Source organism: Neovison vison, chromosome 11, assembly GCF_020171115.1.
Source record: "Neovison vison isolate M4711 chromosome 11, ASM_NN_V1, whole genome shotgun sequence".
In the NCBI taxonomy this organism is placed as follows: domain Eukaryota; kingdom Metazoa; phylum Chordata; class Mammalia; order Carnivora; family Mustelidae; genus Neogale; species Neogale vison.
The window spans coordinates 173,110,536-173,131,398 of NC_058101.1; the positions used below are offsets into that span (position 1 = coordinate 173,110,536).

The window sequence follows — 20,863 nt, forward strand, 5'->3', positions numbered from 1 at the left end:
CACACCATGATCACTACCAGTACCTCCTCCTCCATCTCCAGAATAACAGCAACCTCAGCAGCTTCCATTCAAGAGCTGCCCACTATATGCTGGGTACTGTTCAAACTCCATTTCTTTTCCATTCTCTGTCCTCCTGCTCCATAATGCTTCCTTTTTTACTCAACTGTTTTCTGTTCCCCTCACCCATAATAATCCCTATAGTTTTGTCTATGCTAACTTAGGGCTTAGTTTCTAGAGCAAAGATACTCTGTAAAATACTCTACACCATTGTGGTTTTCACACTGCACTGTAAGGTAATTGGCCTTATTATGTGCTTTCCCCTGTTAGACTGTGGTTCATCTCTGTACCCCCGCATCAATAAAAAAATTCTGAAAAAACAAATGAACGAAAAATCAAATACCAGAAAGTCATTTTACAACACACTGGACAGAAAACATTTTTTCAGATTCTTTATTCAAAAATTTTCCAGCAGTATTATATGCTAATGTCAAATTTTAAAATTATAATAGCAGTACACATATGTGAGTGTTAACTCGAAGATAGGCACCACTTTAAGCACTAAACACAAAATTATCTTACTTAGGAGCACCTAGTGGCTCAGCTGGTTAAACATCCAACTCTTGGTTTTGACCCTGGGGTTGTGAAATCGAGGCGCTCCTTGCTGGGTGTGGAGACTGCTTAAGATTCTCTTTCTCTCCCTCTTTCTGCCCCCTTCCCTTAAAAAAAATTCTCATTTAATCCTCCTAACAACCCTATGAGACAGGTAACATTTTAGCTCCAATGTAAAGTACTAAAATTAAAAATAAACAGTTCTCTGTAATCTCATCACCCAGTGGGTATGTAATATTAACATAATGACATAATTCCTTCCTACTTTCATCTTACCAAACTTGATAGTTTTTGGGCTGTTCCTCAATTATTGCAGTGATGTAGTTCATTTCCTCATGTAGATCCTTTTGAAGTGACTTTAAGAGAACTCTCCGAAAATGCCTAGAGCAAACATCAAGCATTGTCTCATTACTCTACACAAACTGCCTAACCACAGTATCAAGTTAGATAAAGGTAAAACAACAGTTAGACACACTTTTTTGGGTAGGCATTCTATATAACCAATAACAGCAACGTAACTGTTTGGTTGTCCAAACTCATACAATTATCTGGTGACTAGAAGAATCAAGCCTTTTGAAGTAAAAATAGTAAAAGGCAACAAACATTGAGAGAGAAGAAAAAGACAACCAACTAATGATTATTTTCAGGTAACACTCTGGTTATGAGTGTTCTATTACAGGTGAATCAAAGACATCTCTTTCTTTATAATATTTCCTTATATGGTACAGCTTGTTTAGATAGATCATTCATATAATAAATTAATTCCATTATAAACATTATCAAATATTTTGCTTTTAGAACCACCACAAATATGCTACTCATATATGAAACAAGTTTCTCTTAATTTCTTTATAGGCAGAATTAAATCATTTAAAAAACTCTACTCGGGCGCCTGGGTGGCTCAGTGGGTTAAGCTGCTGCCTTCAGCTCAGGTCATGATCTCAGGGTCCTGGGATCGAGTCCCGCATCGGGCTCTCTGCTCAGCAGGGAGCCTGCTTCCTCCTCTCTCTCTCTCTCTCTGCCTGCCTCTCTGCCTACTTGTGATCTCTCTCTATCAAATAAATGAATAAAATCTTTAAAAAAAACAAACAAAACAAAAAAAAACCTCTTTTCTCGGGGCACCTGGGTGGCTCAGTCATTAAGCATCTGCCTTCGGCTCAGGTCATGATCCCAGGGTCCTGGGATCCAGCCCTGCATCAGGCTCCCTATTCAGCGGGAAGCCTGCTCCTTCTCCCTCTCCCACTCCCATCCCCCTGCTTCTGTTCCCTCTCTTGCTGTGTCTCTCTCTGTCAAATAAATAAATAAAATCTTAAAAAAAAAAAAAAACAAAAACTTTTCTCTTGCATCGGGCTCTCTGCTCGGTGAGGAGCCTGCTTCTTCCTCTCTCTCTGCCTGCCTCTCTGCCTACTTGTGATCTCTGTCTGTCAAATAAATATAATAAAAAATCTTTAAAAATATTATTAGTTGTGGTCTATTTTTACTTCAAAATTTCCAACTCAGTGTATAATAAAAGACAAACAGCTGCTTTAAAAGTATCTTTTAAAATGAAATGCTAGGGCGCCTGGGTGGCTCAGTGGGTTAAGCCTCTGCCTTTGGCTCAGGTCATGATCCCAGGGTCCTGGGATAGAGGCCCGCATTGGGCTCTCTGCTCAGCAGGGAGCCTGCTTCCTCCTCTCTCTCTGCCTGCCTCTCTGCCTACTTGTGATCTCTGTCTGTCAAATAAATAAATAAAAATCTTTAAAAAAATAAATAAATAAAATAAAATGCTAAATATGACAGATAAGTATTTCTCTATTTTGTAAGTTTAAGGAAAATTAGGCTTCATAAAGCATGGCCATTAAGAAGCAGCTTGGTTTACCTGAGTAATGTTATCCAGTATACTGCCTTTTAAAAAAACAACAATTAAACTTAGGAAATTTCAAAATGCATTCTAAGTTACTTTGTGTTATGCATGGTCAGGAATTTCTTAAAAGATAAGAAAGAGCCTATTAGAGATATAAAATGATAGAATATTGTACTAAAAATTCCAGTGAAACATGGGAGATTAAATGAATAAATTTATCCTGACATGCTAATAAAAATCCACAAAAATGATAGTAAGGGAATGAAAAACAGTATAAATCCACAAGAACAAAGAGAATCAGGGACAAGGGGGTATCACAGCAATTGGAAGAAGTCAACAACATTATGGAATATGATAAGGTGACGGACAGGTTTTAACTGACTTTGAAAAACAAAGTGCTAAAAACCTGTCAACAGAGGAAGAAAGGTTCAGAAATGAGGTGTCAGGTATCCTCGATATTGGGAATCAAGCATGGGGTTAAAAACAGTATAAAATCTAGAAAGAGCCCTTAACAGCCAACCTTAAGCAGAGATGTGATGGCATCACTGGCCTGTTGTGAGATAACAGAAAAAATATATATAGGTCTCTGCCCCTGGTTTCTGGCACACAACTCGTGGGACACTTGGAAATTCCTAAGAGATAAGAACACTAGAAGTGGGTGCCTGGGTGGCTCAGTGGGTTAAGCATCTGCTTTCAGTTCAGGTCATGATCTCAGGGTCCTGGGATCGAGCCCCACGTTGGGCTCTCTGCTCAGCACGGAGTCTCTTTTCTCTCTCCTTCTGCCCCTCACCTCACTCATGTGCTTCCTTTTACTTTCAAATGTATAAATAAAATCTTAAAAAAAAAAAAAAAAAAAGCACTAGAAGCATTCTATTGAGGCAACTCTAGGTGGGCTCCTTAGGTGGCTCCTTGTCACCAGAAAGACCAAACCTTGATCAGAAGCTTGGAATTATCAGTTCCACCTCCAGTTGTCTAGGCAGAAGAGAGAGGCTAGAAACAGAGTTAATAATTGATCATGCCTACATGAGGGACCCTCCATAGCATCCCAGTACTAGGGGTTTGCAGTTTCTAGGTGGGTAAACCTATCCATATTCTGGGAGAGGGCATACCCTCTAATGAGGGCAAAAGATCCTGAGCTTGGGACCCTCCCAGACCTTGCCGTATATATTTCTTTATCCGGCTGTTCATTTTTATCCTTTTATCACATCCTTTAATAGACTGGTAAACATAAGTAACAGTTTTCCTGAGTTCTGTGAGCCACTCTAGCAAATTTGCAGAACTTGAGGAAGGGGTCCTGGGAACCTCTGAGCTATAGGTTAGAGACTAGGTGACTAATGGATTTGCAATTAGCATCTGATATAGGGGGCAGTCTTATAGGACTGAGCTCTTAACCAGTGGGATCTGATGTTAACTCAATGTCAGGTAGTTAGACAATGTCAGGCACACAGTGTCAGAACTGAGTTCAATTGTAGAACACCCAGCTAGTATCAGAGAGAACTGCTTGGTGGGGAAAAACCCACAGCCGTGTGGTGACCAGAAATGTCAAAGTGAAGTGTTCTGTGTGAAAGTAAAGGACAGGAAGATAACTGTGGTTCTTTATAAAAACGTGGCAAGACACAAGTGGCTTTATTCTCTGGAAAAATCTGAAATAGAAAGGAATACCAGACACAAGAGGAATACAAGGTGAGGAAAAGGACCAGAAACTGGGAAATTAAAAACACTGATATACTAAACTGCTGAGAATCCCCACCACAACCAATCTTTCCCTGTCTGACCCCAAGAACTGTGGCAGCCAAACACATACTCCTCAGGCAATAATCAGGTGACCCTTCTTTGGAGCAACAAACTAACCACAAGAAAAGATCTAGAATTGCTGGGGCGCCTGGGTGGCTCAGTGGGTTAAAAAGCCTCTGCCTTTGGCTCGGGTCATGGTTCCAGGGTCCTGGGATAGAGCCCCACATCGGGCTCTCTGCTCGACGGGGAGCCTGCTTCCTCCTCTCTCTCTGCCTGCCTCTCTGCCTACTTGTAATCTCTGTCTGTCAAATAAAAAAAAAAAAAAAAGTTTAAAAAGATCCAGAATTGCTGACACGAAGATTTCACACAAAATAGCCACATCTCCACTCACTAACCTCACAGTGAAGCCCGCCCGTTGACAAGTCTTGCCACATACAGAGCTTCCAATCCGGAATTTTCCTGCTCTATCTTAAGTTTGAAAGGAGAATCAAGGATTTGAAAAAAATATTTACATGAAAGAAAGAGACCAAACAAACACAAAGAGAAATGAAAATACATCACACACCTATGAAATAAAAGACAAGATGCTATTTAAAAAATATTCAGAAAACAGGAAAGAGCTTTGGAAAGTAGAAATTTTTCAGTGCAAATAGAAATCAGAAGATAAAGCTGAAGAAATATCTCAAACATAAATGAAAGAACAAAGAAATGAAAATAAGAAAAAGCAATTAAAAAGGTACCACATACGACTTAAAAAAAAAAGCATTCCAGAAAGAGAAAAAAAAACGGGGAAAGAGAAAAGGAATTATCAAGGACATAAAAAAGTTCCTTGGACTTACTAAAGATTTGAACAAAATAACAGGAATGTTCTCAATAGCAGCTAAAGGAAATGGGAAGGCAGTTTTAAATTTCTGAAGCAAAAGGATTTCTAATATAGAATTCTACTAATAAAGTTGAGAAGAGACTAACAATGCTTTTCAATATATCAAATCTCACAAATGATTTCCCACCCAACCTTTTATGAGTTCTCTTCTACTGAAGGATGTGGTCGATAAAATGAGAGAGTAAATCAAGAAAGAGAAAGAGGTCAGGTAAGGAGACAGGGGATCAAACGCATGAAAGAGCTGGAGACTAAATGTGCAGTGCCCACACTGGTGAAGAAGGAAAAAAGAAGTTGAAGGATTACCTGTTGTGTTCAGCAGTAACGACACATTTTACACATATCAGAGAGTCTGGGAGACAAATTACTTACTGGCACAAAGAAAACGAAACTAAACAAAAAAAAAAGGCAATCTGTTAAAAGGAATGTACTCTGAAATACTATAAAATGTAGGTTAGCATATTTAGAATATGAAGGTTATCTTGGGAAAAAGTAGTTAAGAGTTCTTACCTCTGGGGAGGGGACCCTGGTAGTGATAAGGAATGGGACAGAGGATGGCATTTTTCATTCAGTCTCTGACTTTTAAACTCGCAGTGTGAATTATTATTATGATGACAAAGTTTAGTTAAGAAAAAGAGCCATCTGAACTAAAACATTAGACATTTAAACAGGGAATATTAACGGTAAGTAGTACTTACCAAACTGTATAATTGGCTGCATTTAACTCAATAGCATCTCTGGTTAGTTTAAAAGCTCGTTCACTTCTTTCATCACGCTGCAGAACAGCCCGGAAATAATCATAAACATCTCTAACTGGGGACAGAGCACACACCTGTATTAGGACTATCTTTCTTGTTTAAACTTAGCACCATAATACAAAATGCTGTTATGTCTTACGAGGAAGGATATTGAATTTATATCATTTATAACAATAAGCAAAGGAAAGTCAAATGACTGTGTGCATGCCACCCTGAGAATGCTTTAGTGTCACAGCCACAATATATGGGTAACTGTGCTTCTTACTTATATATGTAGAGGGGCTCATGCCAGACTCCAAATATCTGAAAGACATTATGCATTAAAGTAAAATTAAGAGTGCATATATTCAAATATATTCACTTACCTGGTTTTCCCATATTGTATTTTGATTAGTTTTGTAACTGAAAAAGCAATGTATGCAACAGTAGAAAACTCAAACCCTACAAAAGGTTTACACTAAATTTCCATCTAACTAAATTCACAGTCCTTCTCCAAAGAAGCAACCACTGGTAACTGATTCTACTGTTATCCTTCCAAATATATGTTCTAAACATAACCTCTAATATTTTTACACAAATGAGATAACATCGGGGGGGCCTGGCTGACTCAGTCAGTAGAGCATGCAACTCTTGATCTTGGGGTTGTAAGTTCAAACCTCACGTTGGATGTAGAGATTAGTTAAAAACAAAATCTGCACAAAGATTAAAAAAAAAAATGAGATCACATCACACTCTATGTTCTGGGCCTTGCTTTTTTCACTCACACATTACTAAAGTTAGTGCAAAACTTACATACTCATTAACTCAATGATTATAGTTGCAGGAAGTTTTCTTACAAATATACTTCCATATGTACCCAAAGCATCCAAAGAAATTTACTGGAGTATTTGGTTACATAAACAAAATTTAAAAAGCTGGTCTGATGGTAATGGGTTAATCAGAACTTACTAACATCAATGTCACTGAAGTTGGTATACACCCCACCCCTTGATAAATTTAACTGGCTTAAAAAAAAGGAAATGAAAATTGGAAACAAATGATAAAGAATGAGCTAAGTCCATTATGGTACACCCATACAATGACATACTACCCAGTTCTTAGTATTGAGGCTGCTCTGGTATGCACAGATATGGAGTAACCGCTAAGACTGTTAAGTGAAAAAAGTAAGGTGCAGAGCAGCATGCTATTCATGTAGTTAAAAATATATCCTTATTGGGTGCCTGGGTGGCTCACTTGGTTAAGCAACTGCCTTCAGCTCAGGTCATGATCCTGGGGCTCCAGGGTGGAGTCCCAGATTGGGCTCCCACCTCCATAGGGAGTCTGCTTCTCCCTCTGATCTCCCCTCTCATGCTCTCTCTCACTGTCTCTCTCTCAAATAAATAAATAAAAATCTTTTTTTAAAAAAAAATATGCTTATTTACAAATATACTGAGGAACAGGGATGACAAGACATAATTTTCAACTGCATTCCATTACAAAGTTTTGCCATATTTCTCCAATAGCTACAGAGCATTTCACTATATAGTACTCAAATTTTATCTAGCTCATCTCCTATAAATGAATGTTTCATTCTTTTGCCATCCTGAATATAAACTGTATGTCGTCCTGAGTATCACTCTGTGCACATGTGCAAATTCAACGTATCTACAGGATAAATTCCTACAAACAAAATTACTGCATCAAGGTGATGTGCACTGTTGATGCTGACAGGTTTTGCCAAATTAAAGATCTGATCAATATACATATATTCCCTCCAAGAATGTCTGAATAACCTATTTTTCCACATCCTCACTGACAATATTAAAATTTTTCATCTTTGCCAATCTCTTAACTGAAGAAACTTAGACTGTGGCAAATAGTAACCTGCTATATTCCCATTTTCCACAAGACAAACTGAGGCTGAGAGAGATCAACAAGTTCACACTGGGTCAGTGTTCCTTGCAAAGAAAAGTTAAACCCAAATCTAGGGGTGCATGGTTGGCTTAGTTAATAGAGCATGTGATTCCTGATGTTGGGGTTTTGAGTTTGAGCCCCTTGTTGGGTACAGAGATTGCTTAAAATGAAATAAAATAAGTTAAACCCAAATCTAGTCTGACATCAAAGACCATGCCACTAATCACAATGAACTAGTAGAGACTGCAGCTGAAATGCCCTCATAACACAGTACAAGATTCAGGCAGAGAACAGATTATGGCCCAAGGCAGACTATGAAAAATGACATGTGCTAAACATTCCTCAATACTTCTTTTTTCCACAACTAAAAATGTATGTAGACATGCTATTTTTCTTAGAGTATACAATTTTCCAAATACTGACAGTTTAAAAACTTTTAATAGGTATATATGGAAACCATGTCAAAATATCCTAATTTACCTAACCATTCTGTTACTATTGGCAATGTGGATTGTTTCCAATTTTGCTATAAAAATCACTGCTTTAAGCTTCCAATGACTTTGCATTAAAAATTTTCTTAATTACATATATAATGCATATATATTTATTTACATGTACATTAGAAATTAAAATGTAAATTAAATTACATGTAAATTAAATTAATTACATGTAATATAAATTAAATTACATGTACATAAGAAATTAAATTTTTCATAATTACATATATAATGCATATATATATGTACACATATTGTTTCCTTAGAAACAGTTCAGTTTTAACTGTTTTCTGAAACAGTGCAGAAAACATGAACAATTACAGCTCTTTACAATTCTGAGACATAAAATGGTTACCTACTTCTAAATATTATCTTTTAAAATCTGAATTTAAATCATATCAGAATGAATTAAGAAGAACGTAAGTAACAAATTAACTATGAAACATTATGCAGTCATTAAGAACCAAGCTCCCAAATAATTTTCAAGTTACAACAAAATGCTTAGAACACATATACAATGTATGTATGTTTATATATATACGTATCTACACATATAAACCATATACACATCCACATAGAGGTAGCATAAAACCAACTTTATGGAAACATCATCAAAGACAAGTGGAAGGGGCGCCTGGGTGGCTCAGTGGGTTAAGCCGCTGCCTTCAGCTCAGGTCATGATCTCAGGGTCCTGGGATCGAGTCCCGCATCGGGCTCTCTGCTCAGCAGGGAGCCTGCTTCCTCCTCTCTCTCTGTCTGCCTCTCTGCCTACTTGTAATCTCTCTCTGTCAAATAAATAAATAAAATCTTTAAAAAAAAAAAAAGACAAGTGGAAGGCTATATACCAAATATTAACAGTGGTTATTTCATTCTCTTTTTTAATAAAGATTTTATTTATTTCATATAGAGAGAGATCATAAATGGACAGAGACAAAGGGGGAAGCAGGCTCCTTGCTGAGCAGAGCCCGATGCAGGGCTAGATCCCAGGACCCTGAGATCATGACCTAAGCCAAAGGCAGAGGCTTAACCCACTGAGCCACCCAGGCGCCCCTCGCTCTCTCTTTTTAAAAATTGGTGACTTTTACGGCATCATCAAGAATATTCTTTTCTTCTGGGGCAGCACCTGGGTAGCTCAGTTGTTAGGCGTCTGCCGTAGGCTTGGATCATGATCTCAAGGTCCTGGGCTTAAGCCCCATATTGGTTCCTTGCTCAGCAGGAAGCCTGCTTCTCCCTCTCCCCCTCCCCCTGCTTCTGTTCCCTCTCTCACTCTCTGTCAAATAAATAAAATCTTTAAATATATATATATATATATATATATATATTCTTTTTCTAAAAAAGTTTTTGTTAACATATAGTTTAATATTAGTTTCAGGTGTATAACACAGCGAGTCATCACTTTCATTCATCATCTGGGGCTCATCACAATCACACTTCTTAATCCCCATCACCCATTTCACCACCCCCACCTCCTCTCTGGTAACCATCAGTTTGTTCTCTATAGTTAATAGCTTCTTGGTTGTCTCTTTTTTCCCTTTGCTCATTTGTTTTGTTTCTTAAATTCCACATATGAGTGAAATCATATGGTGTTTGTCTTTTTCTGACTTATTTCACTAAGCATTACACTCGCTAGCTCCAAGTTGTTGCAAATGGCAATTTCATTACTTTTTATGGCTCAATAATATTCCATTTTATATATACCTCATCTTCTTTCCACTCATCAGTGGATGGGCACTTGAACTGTTTCCATAACTTGCCTATTGTAGATAATGCTGCTATAAGCATCGGGGTGCACATATCCCTTTGATTAGTATTTTTGTATTCTCTGGATAAATACCTACTAGTGCAAGTGCTGGATCGTAGGGTAGTACTTTTTTTTTTTTTTTTGAGGAAGCTCTATGCTGTTTTCCAGAGTGACTGCACCAGTTTGCATTCCCACCAATTGTGCCAGAGGGCTCCCCTTTCTCTACATCCTCGCCAACACTTGATATTTCTTGTGTTGCTGATTTCAGCCATTCTGACAGATGAAGTACTATCTCATTGTAGTTTTTATGATTTTTGTTTTTATGTGCACAAGCAGGAGCGGGGGTGGGGGAGAGAGGGAGAAGCAGACTCCCCACTGAGCAGGGAGCCCAATGCAGGACTCCACACCCAGACCCTGGTATCCTGACCTGACTTAACTGACTGAGCCTCCCACATGCCCTATCTCATGGCAGTTTTAATTTGCATTTCCCTGATGAGTGATGGTGAGCATCTGGTCTGTTGGTCATCTGTCTTCTTTGGAAAAATGTATATTCATGTCTTCTGTCCATTTTTTAATTGGATTATGTGTTTTCTTGGGTCTTTATATATATATTTTAAGATTCTATTTATTTATTTGACAGAGAGACACAACAAGAGAGGGAACACAAGAAGGGGGAGTGGGAAAAGGAGAGGGAGAGCAGGCTTCCCGTGGGGCAGGGAGCCTGACGCATGGCTCTATCCCAGGACTCTGGGACTATGACCCGAGCTGAAGGCAGTCACTTAACCAACTGAGCCACCCAGGTGCCCCAAGTTCTTGATATATTTTGGATATTAATCCTTTATTAGGTAGGTCATTTGCAAATATTCTCTCCCATTCCATAGGCTGGCTGCCTTTTAATTTTATTGACTGTTTCCTTCACTGTGCAGAAGCTTTTTATTTTGATGAAGACCCAATAATTTATTTCTGCTTTTGTTTCCCTTGTCTCTGGGGATGTATCTAGAAAGAACTTGCTATGGCCAAAGTTACTGCCTGTGTTCTCTTCTGGATTTTTATGGTTCCAGGTCTCACATGTAGGTCTTTAATCCACTTTGAATTTATTTTTGTGAAGGGTGTAAGAAGGTAATCAATTTTTTCCAACACCCTTTGTTGAAGAGACTTCTTTTTCCCATTACATAATCTTTCCTGCTTTGTTGAAGATTAGCTGACCATATAATTGCAGGTTCATTTCGGGGTTTTGTATTTTATTCCACTGCTATGTGTCTATTTTTGTACCAGTACCATACTATTTTGACCTTTCTTTTTTGTTGTTTGTTGTTCCTTCTCCCTCATTTTAGAGTATGTGCATGCATGCCAGAGCAAGGGTGGGGAGGTTAAAGGGAGAGGGAGAGAATATGTGCCTGCATGGTCTGCCAGGGGTGGGGAGGGTATAGAGAGAGGGAATTAATTTTTAAGCAGACTCCACATCCAGCCCGGAACCTGATGAGGGGCTCCATCTCACGACGCTGAGATCATTACCTGAGCCCGAAATCAAGAGTCAGACACTTAACTGACTGAGCCACCCAGGTGCCCCAGTACCATACTATTTGGTTACTACAGCTTTGTAATATAACTTGAAGTCCGGAATTGTGATGCCTCCAAGCTTTGTTTTTCTTTTTCAAGATTGCTTTGGCTATATGGGGTCTTCTGTGGCTTCATACAAATTTTAGGATTGTTTTAGCTCTGTGAAAAATGCTGTTGGTATTTTGACAAGGAGTGCATTAAATTAGATTGCCTTGGGTAGTACAGACATTTTAACAATATTTGTTCTTCCAATTCATGAGCATGGAATGTCTTTCCATTTCTTTGTCATCTTCAACTTCTTTCATTAGTGGGTTTTGTTGTTTTTTTGTTTTTTTTTGAGAGAGTGGGGGTAGGGGGTTGGGGGAGAGGCTTCATGCCCAGTGCAGAGCCTAACAAAAGGCTCAATCTCACAAACCTGAGATCACAACCAGAACTGAAAGCAAGAGTTACACACTTAACTGACTGGGTCACCCAGGCACCCCTCATCAGTGTTTATAGTTTCCAGAGTACAGGTCTTTTACCTCTTTGGTTAGAGGTATTCCTAGGTATCTTATTGTTTTTGGCACAATTGTAAATGGGACTGATTCCTTAATTTCTCTTTCTGCTGCTTCATCACTGGTGTATAAGATCACAACAGATTTCCATACATTGATTTTGTATCCAGCAACTCTACTGAACCTATTAGTTTCAGCAGTTTTTTTGGTGGTCTTTCGGGTTTTCTATATATAATATATCACTTACAAATAATGAAAATTTTACTTTTTCCATGCTGATTTGGATGCTTTTTATTTCTTTTTCCTGTCTGATTGCTGTGGCTAGGGCTTCTGTACCATGATAAATAATGGTGGTGAGAGCAGACATCCCTGCATGTTCTTAATTGTAGAAGAAAAGCTCTCAAGAGTTTTTTCCCCAACAAGGGTGATATTAGCTATGGATTTTTCATATACGGGCTTTATTATACCGAGGTACGTTCTCTCTAAACCTACTTTGTTGAGTTTAACAGTGGCTATTTCTTGATGATAAGTCTTCTTTCAATTTTAACATCCTCAAAATTTTCTTTTCTTTTTTTTTTTTTTTTAAAGATTTTATTTACTCATTTGACAGACAGAGATCACAAGTAGGCAGAGAGGCAGGCAGAGAGAGAGAGGAGGAAGCAGGCTCCCTGCTGAGCAGAGAGCCCGATGTGGGGCTCGATCCCAGGACCCTGAGAATATGACCTGAGCAAAAGGCAAAGGCTTAAACCCACTGAGCCACCCAGGTGCCCCCATCCTCAAAATTTTCTAAGATGAGCATGTATTACTTCAAAAAATATTTTTAATTAAAAAGAATATATATTCCATACAAACATCATAAACAATACAAAAGTACATGAACTTTTTCCCCTCACTCCAATGCCACTCCTCAATGCACTAGATTTCTATCAAGGGCAATGGTTATTACCAGATATTTTTCTAAGTGTATATATACATATATATTACATAAATATATAGTTTTGTGGTTTATTTTTAAAATTTTTTTTCTTTTTTATTAAGTAATCTTTATGCCCAACATGGGTCACTCATGATTCCGAGGTCAAGTGATGCATGCTCTGCTAACTGAGCCAGCCAGGTACCCATTGTTCGTTTTTTTTTTTTTTTTTAAAGATTTTATTTATTTATTTGTCAGGGATAGAGGGAGAGAGAGTGAGCGAGCACAGGCAGACAGAGAGGCAGGCAGAGGCAGAGGGAGAAGCAGGCTCCCCGCAGAGAAAGGAGCCCGATGTGGGACTCGATCCCAGGACGCTGGGATCATGACCTGAGCTGAAGGCAGCTGCTTAACCAACTGAGCCACCCAGGCGCCCCCCATTGTTCGTTTTTAATGAAACTGGTGTAACAGTTTTTATACTGCTTTCCTTTTCGGCATTTTCCTCCTCAATGGTATGTTCTTCCATGCTAACATAAACACATTTACATCACTCTTTTTCTACTATTCCATATAAAGAACACAGCATAATTTACATGTGAATGTTATTTTTTTTCCAGACTTCTACAAGTGGGAACAGAATACTCAGCCTTACAGTTATATATGTCAGGCTGACAGGCTCATAAATTAATCTGAGGTTATATAAATAGAATTTTATATTCATTAGATTTTTTTCTATAGTTTTCAATATTAAAATATTCTTATAATTAAAAATTACACATTTGATATACTGTCATACTCAAAGTTTCTAAAACTTATATGGCTTTTTAAACTCAGCATTGTTTCTGAGATCTCTCCATGCTATAAAAGATCTAGATCCTCTTAATGGTTACCTAGTATTCAACTGTATGATAATGATACACTATATCCATCTTCCAAAACATAGATATATACTTGGCTTCCAACATTTTGCTTTTTCAAAAAATGCTGCAAATTATAAGAGTTAACATATATAGTCCTTACTCTGAGCCAGACACTATTCTATTATTTTATATATATAATTTATTCTCTCTCAAAAGTACTGGCCCTTGAATTACATGGATTTGAATGCACAGGTCCACCTCTATGCAGGTTTTTTGACACAGGATAGTGCCATATTTTTCTTATGAAAATTTTAAGAGCTTTTTTTTTTTTTTTAAATTTTTATTTATTTGACAGAGAGAGGGAGGCTGATGTGGGGCTTGATCTCAGGACCCTGGGATCATGACCTGAGCTGAAGGTAGATGCTTAACCCACTGAGGCACCCAGGTGCCCTGATTTTTAAACTAAATTCTACCCTCATAAGGGACTTGAACTCATGACCCCTAGTTCAAGAGTTATATGCTCTGGATGCCCAGGTGGCTCAGCCGATTAAGCCACTGCCTTCAACTCAGGTCATGATCCCAAAGTCCTGGGATCAAGTCCCACATGGGGGGGGGGTCCTTGCTCAGCAGGGAGCCTGCTTCTCTCTCCACCTCTGCCTGCCACTCTGCCTGCTTGTGCGTGCTCTCTCTCTGACAAATAAATAAATTTAAAAAATAATAATAATAAAAAAAAAGAGTCATATGCTCTACTGACTGAACCAGTCAGGTGCCCTTCCTTATGATTTTCTTAGTAACGTTTTCTTCTTCTCTCACATAGTTTAAGAATACAGTGTATAATACATTTAACATACAAAATATGTGTTAACTGACTATTTATGTTATAAATAGTAAGACTTCCAGCAACAGTAGGCAATTAGTAATTAAACTTTTGAGGAATCAAAAGTTACACATGGATTTTCAACTAAGCAGGAAGGAGGGAGGTCAATACCCCTAATCCTCATGTTATTCAAGGGTCAACTCTAGTTACTATTATTATCCTCATTTTACATAGGGGGAGATAAAGATATAGAGAGGTTAAATAATTTGTCCAAGATTATAGTGCCAGTAAAATGGTAAAGTTAGAATTTAAACCAGTTGGTCTGTCTCTAAAGTGTGTGTTCTTAACCTCCTAGTATGTCTTCTGACATCATATGCCAGAATGTACCCAGAATGTATCAATGGATGCAGTATTTCAAGGTTGTATGATAAGAGTATTTTCCAATTTTACTAGATTAAACTAAACCCCAAAATGACTAAACATAAAAATTACTATCTGAAATGTATGGATCTGTTCATATACCCAAGTACCTGATATCATAAGATAGTTTTGATTTTTACCATTTAATGCATAGTTGAGAAATAACATTCCCATTTTATTTGCATATCTTTTTTTTTTTAAAAGATTTTATTTATTCATTTGACAGGCAGAGATCACAAGTAGGCTGAGAGGCAGGCAGAGAGAGAGGAGGAAGCAGGCTCCCTGCTGAGCAGAGAGCCCGATGCGGGGCTCGATCCCAGGACCCTGGGACCACGACTTGAGCCGAAGGCAGAGGCTTTAACCCACTGAGCCACCCAGGCACCCCATGCATATCTTTTATTCCTAATGATAACAGAAACCTCCCCCTCTAAAAGCCAACGGAATTTTCTCTACTGTAAACCACTAGTTCATGTACCCTTTTGTCTATTTTTTTGTTTGCCCATTTCCTTAACCTCCTGTAGGAATTTCTTATAAAGTTCTGAACATCAATCCCGTTTCATAATGGTGCATCTTTTCCCATATTATTGCTTCCCTTTTAACTTGTTCATGGGTGTCTTCAGTTGTACAGATTTTAAATTTTGATATATTCATCTATGTTTTTTGGTTAATAGGTCATATTTCTCTATCTTTTCCTTTATGGTTTCTAATCTATAGGTAAGAATTTTATATGTTAGGGCGCCTGGGTGGCTCAGTGGGTTAAGCCGCTGCCTTCGGCTCAGGTCATGATCTCAGGGTCCTGGGATCGAGTCCCTCATCGGGCTCTGCTCAGCAGGGAGCCTGCTTCCTCCTCTCTCTCTCTGCCTGCCTCTCTGCCTACTTGTGATCTCTGTCAAATAAATAAATAAAATCTTAAAAAAAAAAAAAAAAGAATTTTATATGTTAATCTTTTCACCCTGCAAAATAAAAAAAAAAAAAGCTTTTATTAAATTATTTAACCCCAAGAGAAATGTATGATTTTATCAGTTTCTCCAACATCTTTGTTATAGGTACCTAATGAATCTGAAAGTGGTTTTCATCTCTCTGATCACTAGTGAGGTTAAATATCTCTTCAGATATTTCTTTCTTTCCTTTTTTTTTAGATTTACTTATTGATTGATTTATTTTTGCAAGAGAGAGAGAAAGAGAGAGAGCATAAGTGTGGAGAGGGGCAGAGGGAGAAACAGACTCCCTGCTGAGCAGGAAGCCTGATGTGGGGCTGGATCCCAGGACCTCATGTCCCAAGCTGAAGCCAGACACTCAACCAACTGAGCCACCTAGGCACCCAGACATTTCTATTTCTAGTGAATTATCTCTCCCATATCATCTCTCTTTGTAGTGTAAAAGTTCTGCATTTTAATACAGTTATATCTTCTGATCTTTTCCTTAATTCTGAATTTTAAATCTTGTTTAATTATACCTTCTTCATCAAAAGAAAGAAAGATTATTCTCTTGTTCCTTGTATGTTTACAGTTGTGTTTTAGAGCTTTAATTCAGGGGTGCCTTGGTGGCTCAGTTAGTTAAGCATCTGCCTTTGGCTCAGGTCATGATCCCAGGGTTCTGGGATGGAGTCCTGCAACAGGCTCCCTACTGGGCGGGAAGCCTGCTTCTCCTTCTCCCACTCCCCGGTTTGTATTCCCTCTCTCACTGTCTCTCTCTCTCTGTCAAGTAAATAAAATCTTAAAAAAAAAAAAAAAAAACACAAAAAACTTTAATTCACCTGTAATTTATTTTCATGTAAGACATGAGATAAAGATATAATTTTGCTTATATCCAAATGCACAGACAACTGCTGCAAAACCAATTTGATTAATCCATCTTTTCATACAAGTATAAGATGTTCATTTTATCACATATTACGTTCCTATCTATACTAATCTATTTTTAGATTTATTAATCTATTTATTTCTGTACCAGTTTCACATTTATTTTTAGTAGTACATTTTTATACTCAGTAAGTCATCATTCTTCCTTTTCAATCATTTCTTGGCATTATTTCATAACCAAAACAATAAACTTTTTGTTAAAAAAAAAAAAAGAATGATCTTGGAGATCTTGGATAACAAAGCTTTAACTGAAATGTGTACATACCACACACACACACACACACACACAGCCCACAGAGGAGGTTTGAGGATTATGGGGCCACCACAAGCAACAGAAATCAGAATATATATACACACACAAAAAACGCAAAGCTAGCATTCCATTTTACTCATGTACCCTTTCTTAGAAGAACAACTAACAATAAAGATTTGCAATGACCTTCAATTTACAAGGCATTTTCATTCACATTCATTATGAAAGAATGATACTTTGTCAAAGAAAATAATCCACTCATTTTAATATCAGTAATTGTATTCTGACTGAGCCTAACATTTCATTGCTGAAAGATATTTCAAAATGCACAAGTTTCAGCAACCAGTTTATTCTACATCAACCAGTAACTCGTTTATGTTGTATCTTTTGTACAGATTAAACAATAAACGAAAAGTACAATCACAAGTACCTATTACATATTATAATGTAGCATTCATTACTTATACTTAGAATATGTCCATTCTTTGGACAAAATAAAAGCTTTAGCCATGAAAAGGAATGATTAAAAAACAAGTATTAGCTTAAGTCATTTAGATTTTTATTAGGCAAAAATCTGTCATCTACCTAACCATATAACTGTCAATTTCAACTCTGCTATTAAGTTTAACTTATAGACCTTTTCCTAGTAAAAAATAAACTTACATTTTTCACTGTAAATGATCTGGACCACTGGATTGGGGCCATCATTCTGCGGTACTGGATCTATATCAGCCCATTCTGCTCTGTCCCTGAAATATATAGATTTTTTCAGTGATTGTATTCGAATACATAAGAAGAAAAAGAACTCCAATGTTTTTAAAATTACCAACAACTACACTTCTATTAATATCAGTAACTTATAAATATTTTAATATAATCATGGTTGGATTCTTCATGATCAAGTTTTGCCATTTTGCCTTACATCTTAAACTTTTAAAGTATCATAAAAATAAACTGAATAATCTGCCCATTAAAATAAGTTAATAAATCAATAGTTCTCAAATTTAAAGTCTTTATGTAAGTAGAGAAACTTCTTTTGCAGTAAGTACAGAATAGTTTTAAATTAGAAATCTATTTAATTAATTGGTCTAGTAAGACTTTTTGGAGTTAGCATTTAAAAAAAATTGAGTAACAAGTTACTAGGAACTGACATTTTAAAATCAAAGTAAGTACTATTATTAGTTCACTACACTGAGAGGTGGTCCAGGTGGTCTTTCGAGAGCAGGCTCTTGAATCTAATAACTGTGTGGGTTAGAATGTAGGCTCTACCACTTATCACCTGTGTGCCCTTGAGAAAGTTACTTAATCTCTATGGGCCTCAGTTTCTTCATTTAGAAAATGGAGATGATATTACTAACCAACCTTAGAAGGCGGTTTTGAGGATTAAATAGATAATATGTTAAGCATTTAAATGTGTATAATAATAAGCACATACATAGTAAATATATTACATATATATACGAATATATTAGTATATAGTATATAATCAATATACGAAACACACAATATTACTATACACTTAAATATTTATACCATATTTTATAAATATAGCATATAATAAATGCATATAGAGGCACCTAGGTGGCTCAATGGGTTAAAGCCTCTTCCTTTGGCTTAGGTCATGATCCCAGGGTCCTGGGATCGAGCCCCGCACCGGCTCTCTGCTTGGTGGGGAGCCCGCTTCCTCCTCTCTTTCTGCCTGTCTCTCTGCCTACCAGTGATGTCTGTCAAATAAATACATGGAAAAAAAAAAAAAAAGAAAGAAAGAAAAACTTTAAATAAATAAATAAATAAATAAATGCATATAGTAAGCATTCAATGAATACTATTCTCATTATCATTGCTAAAATAACATAGTGGCACCAATAAGTGCCTATAGACATTTCTGTGCAAATGTCTAATATGACTAAATTTGTTTTAACCACTCTTTTATTTATACTATTTTCCTTTCACCCATCTTTTACTTCTCTATACCGATCAGCTATTGACAGCAACGATTCTGTGGCATCCAGACAATCCTTAAGTTGTGTCCACTGTATCAGAAGAAATACAAGGGAAACAATTACCTGAGGTGTGAGACCTAGAGCCTGGGGCAGTAGCATGAAAAAGGTAAGGCTGTCATATAGTCACTGAAAAACCAGACCTAGCCAACTGAAGCAGCTGAATATTTTACAATTCAGAGAGGAGGTGTGAGGATTATGGGACTACCACAGCCAAATTAAATGTGTAAAACAACTCCAGTAACAAAATCTGGATGGTGACTTTCACTCATTCATAAAATCAAGGAAGGCAAATAAGCTATCTAATGGGTTTACCTAGAACTCCATAAGAAAAAATAAGACAAAAGAAAAATAAGATACAAGCATTTCTCAACTGTTTTTGCAAGTCCAACTGGAGATAAGAACTTCTAGGAGTGAGAGTCGGAAGAAAAAGCAAGAAAGTTACAAAGTACCCAACTCTGTTTACTATATACCACTTATATTATACACGAGGTGATGTAACGACGGATTACAGAGTTTAACAAATACCTTTTCGGTTTTACAGCTTAAATCCGATGCCTGCCTGACGGTAGGCGCTAAAATATTTAAAGAAAATGCTGAATGTAAAAGTCCCAGCCCTTAAAGATCTTATACTAGCTCCGTCCCCTTTAACAGAACAAACCAGGGGAAGCCCTTACACCTTGTTTTTAAAGCGAGCAAATCTGGACCTTATTTATATTTAACTCTTACTTCCTGCCCGGCTATTAAACAGCCCCCAAACCCTTCGGGACTCTGCGATCATCCAGCTTAGCGCCGTGGGAGCATGAAAGCGAGCGGGAGATTTCCTAAATTCCTGAATCACACCTGAACAGCCTCAGGGAGAGCGCTGTCCGGTGTGCTGCAGTTTCTACGCTGTCTGGCGTCTGGCTTCCTCCATCTCTCGGCGACAGGCTGGCCCCGGGAACCAGCAACCCTGGAAAGAGCGCGAGGGGGCCGAGCGGGCCTCGACCCCGCCGAGCGCGCCCCCTCCACCCCGGCCAGCAGGACGAGGAAGCGGCGGAAACTTCGGCCGCACACGCCGAGGTCAGGGGAGCCGACCCGGAACCGCCGGCCGGGTGGAGCACCCGCCTTCAGGAGGAAGGGCCTCGGGCGCGGCGGCCCTGCCGTGGGCGTTACCTGTACAGGACATAGGTGGGCGAGTCCAGGCTCAGGAACCCGTCGTCCATAGGGGACGCCACTGCTTCTCCGGGCTCAGCCGCCATAGCTTCTTCCTGCTGCTGCTGGGGCGGCGGAGGGTGCGGCTGGGGCGGTGGCGGCTCCGGCTGACCAGACTCGCTGCCCTGCGCAGCCTCCCCAACCCCCTCCGTGGCGGCCATCTCGCCTCGGTCCGCAGCGGAGGTGGTGGCGGTAGCCCCGCCCCCCAGGGCCCCGCCCCTCGCTCCCTCCCACACCCCCGCGGCGGCCCATTTCCGGTTTTTCCTCCCTTCCTACCATAGAGATGCAGACTAGAGAGACCCGGGCGGGGCCCCAGCCTTGGAGCTCTGAGATGGGTACCAGGCCTCTGTGGAGGGAACGACGCTGTCCCTGAGGACTCCAGATTTCCCGCACGTCATCCCGTGTGTGGACCTTTCCGAATGCTTGTAGTTGATACTTCGGAACGGATTGTTTTTGTTAGATCCCCTCGCTATGGAGATGATTCTCTCTTCTCTTGGACGGTGTCTTAGACGCAGTGGATAAGGGCAAGTGACCCACA

At 38.6% G+C, this 20,863-nt stretch overlaps 1 protein-coding gene across 2 annotated transcripts in view; it reads right to left on the minus strand.

Moving 5' to 3' along the window:
* The window catches only part of FNTA (farnesyltransferase, CAAX box, alpha), a 31,232-nt gene extending 10,722 nt beyond the window's left edge, over positions 1–20,510 (minus strand). Inside the window, exons 1-4 of one of the 2 annotated variants that reach the window (XM_044225277.1) lie at positions 20,287–20,510; positions 17,795–17,880; positions 5,765–5,879; positions 886–990 (exon numbers count right to left, since the gene is read on the minus strand). In XM_044225277.1, the coding sequence (XP_044081212.1) occupies positions 886–990; positions 5,765–5,879; positions 17,795–17,880; positions 20,287–20,486 (506 nt within the window). In that variant the 5' untranslated portion in view covers positions 20,487–20,510. Of the gene's footprint in view, positions 1–885; positions 991–5,764; positions 5,880–17,794; positions 17,881–19,974; positions 20,162–20,286 lie in introns of those variants that run through there. The other variant, XM_044225278.1, reaches the window with a different exon arrangement.
* Positions 20,511–20,863: the final 353 nt, after the last annotated feature.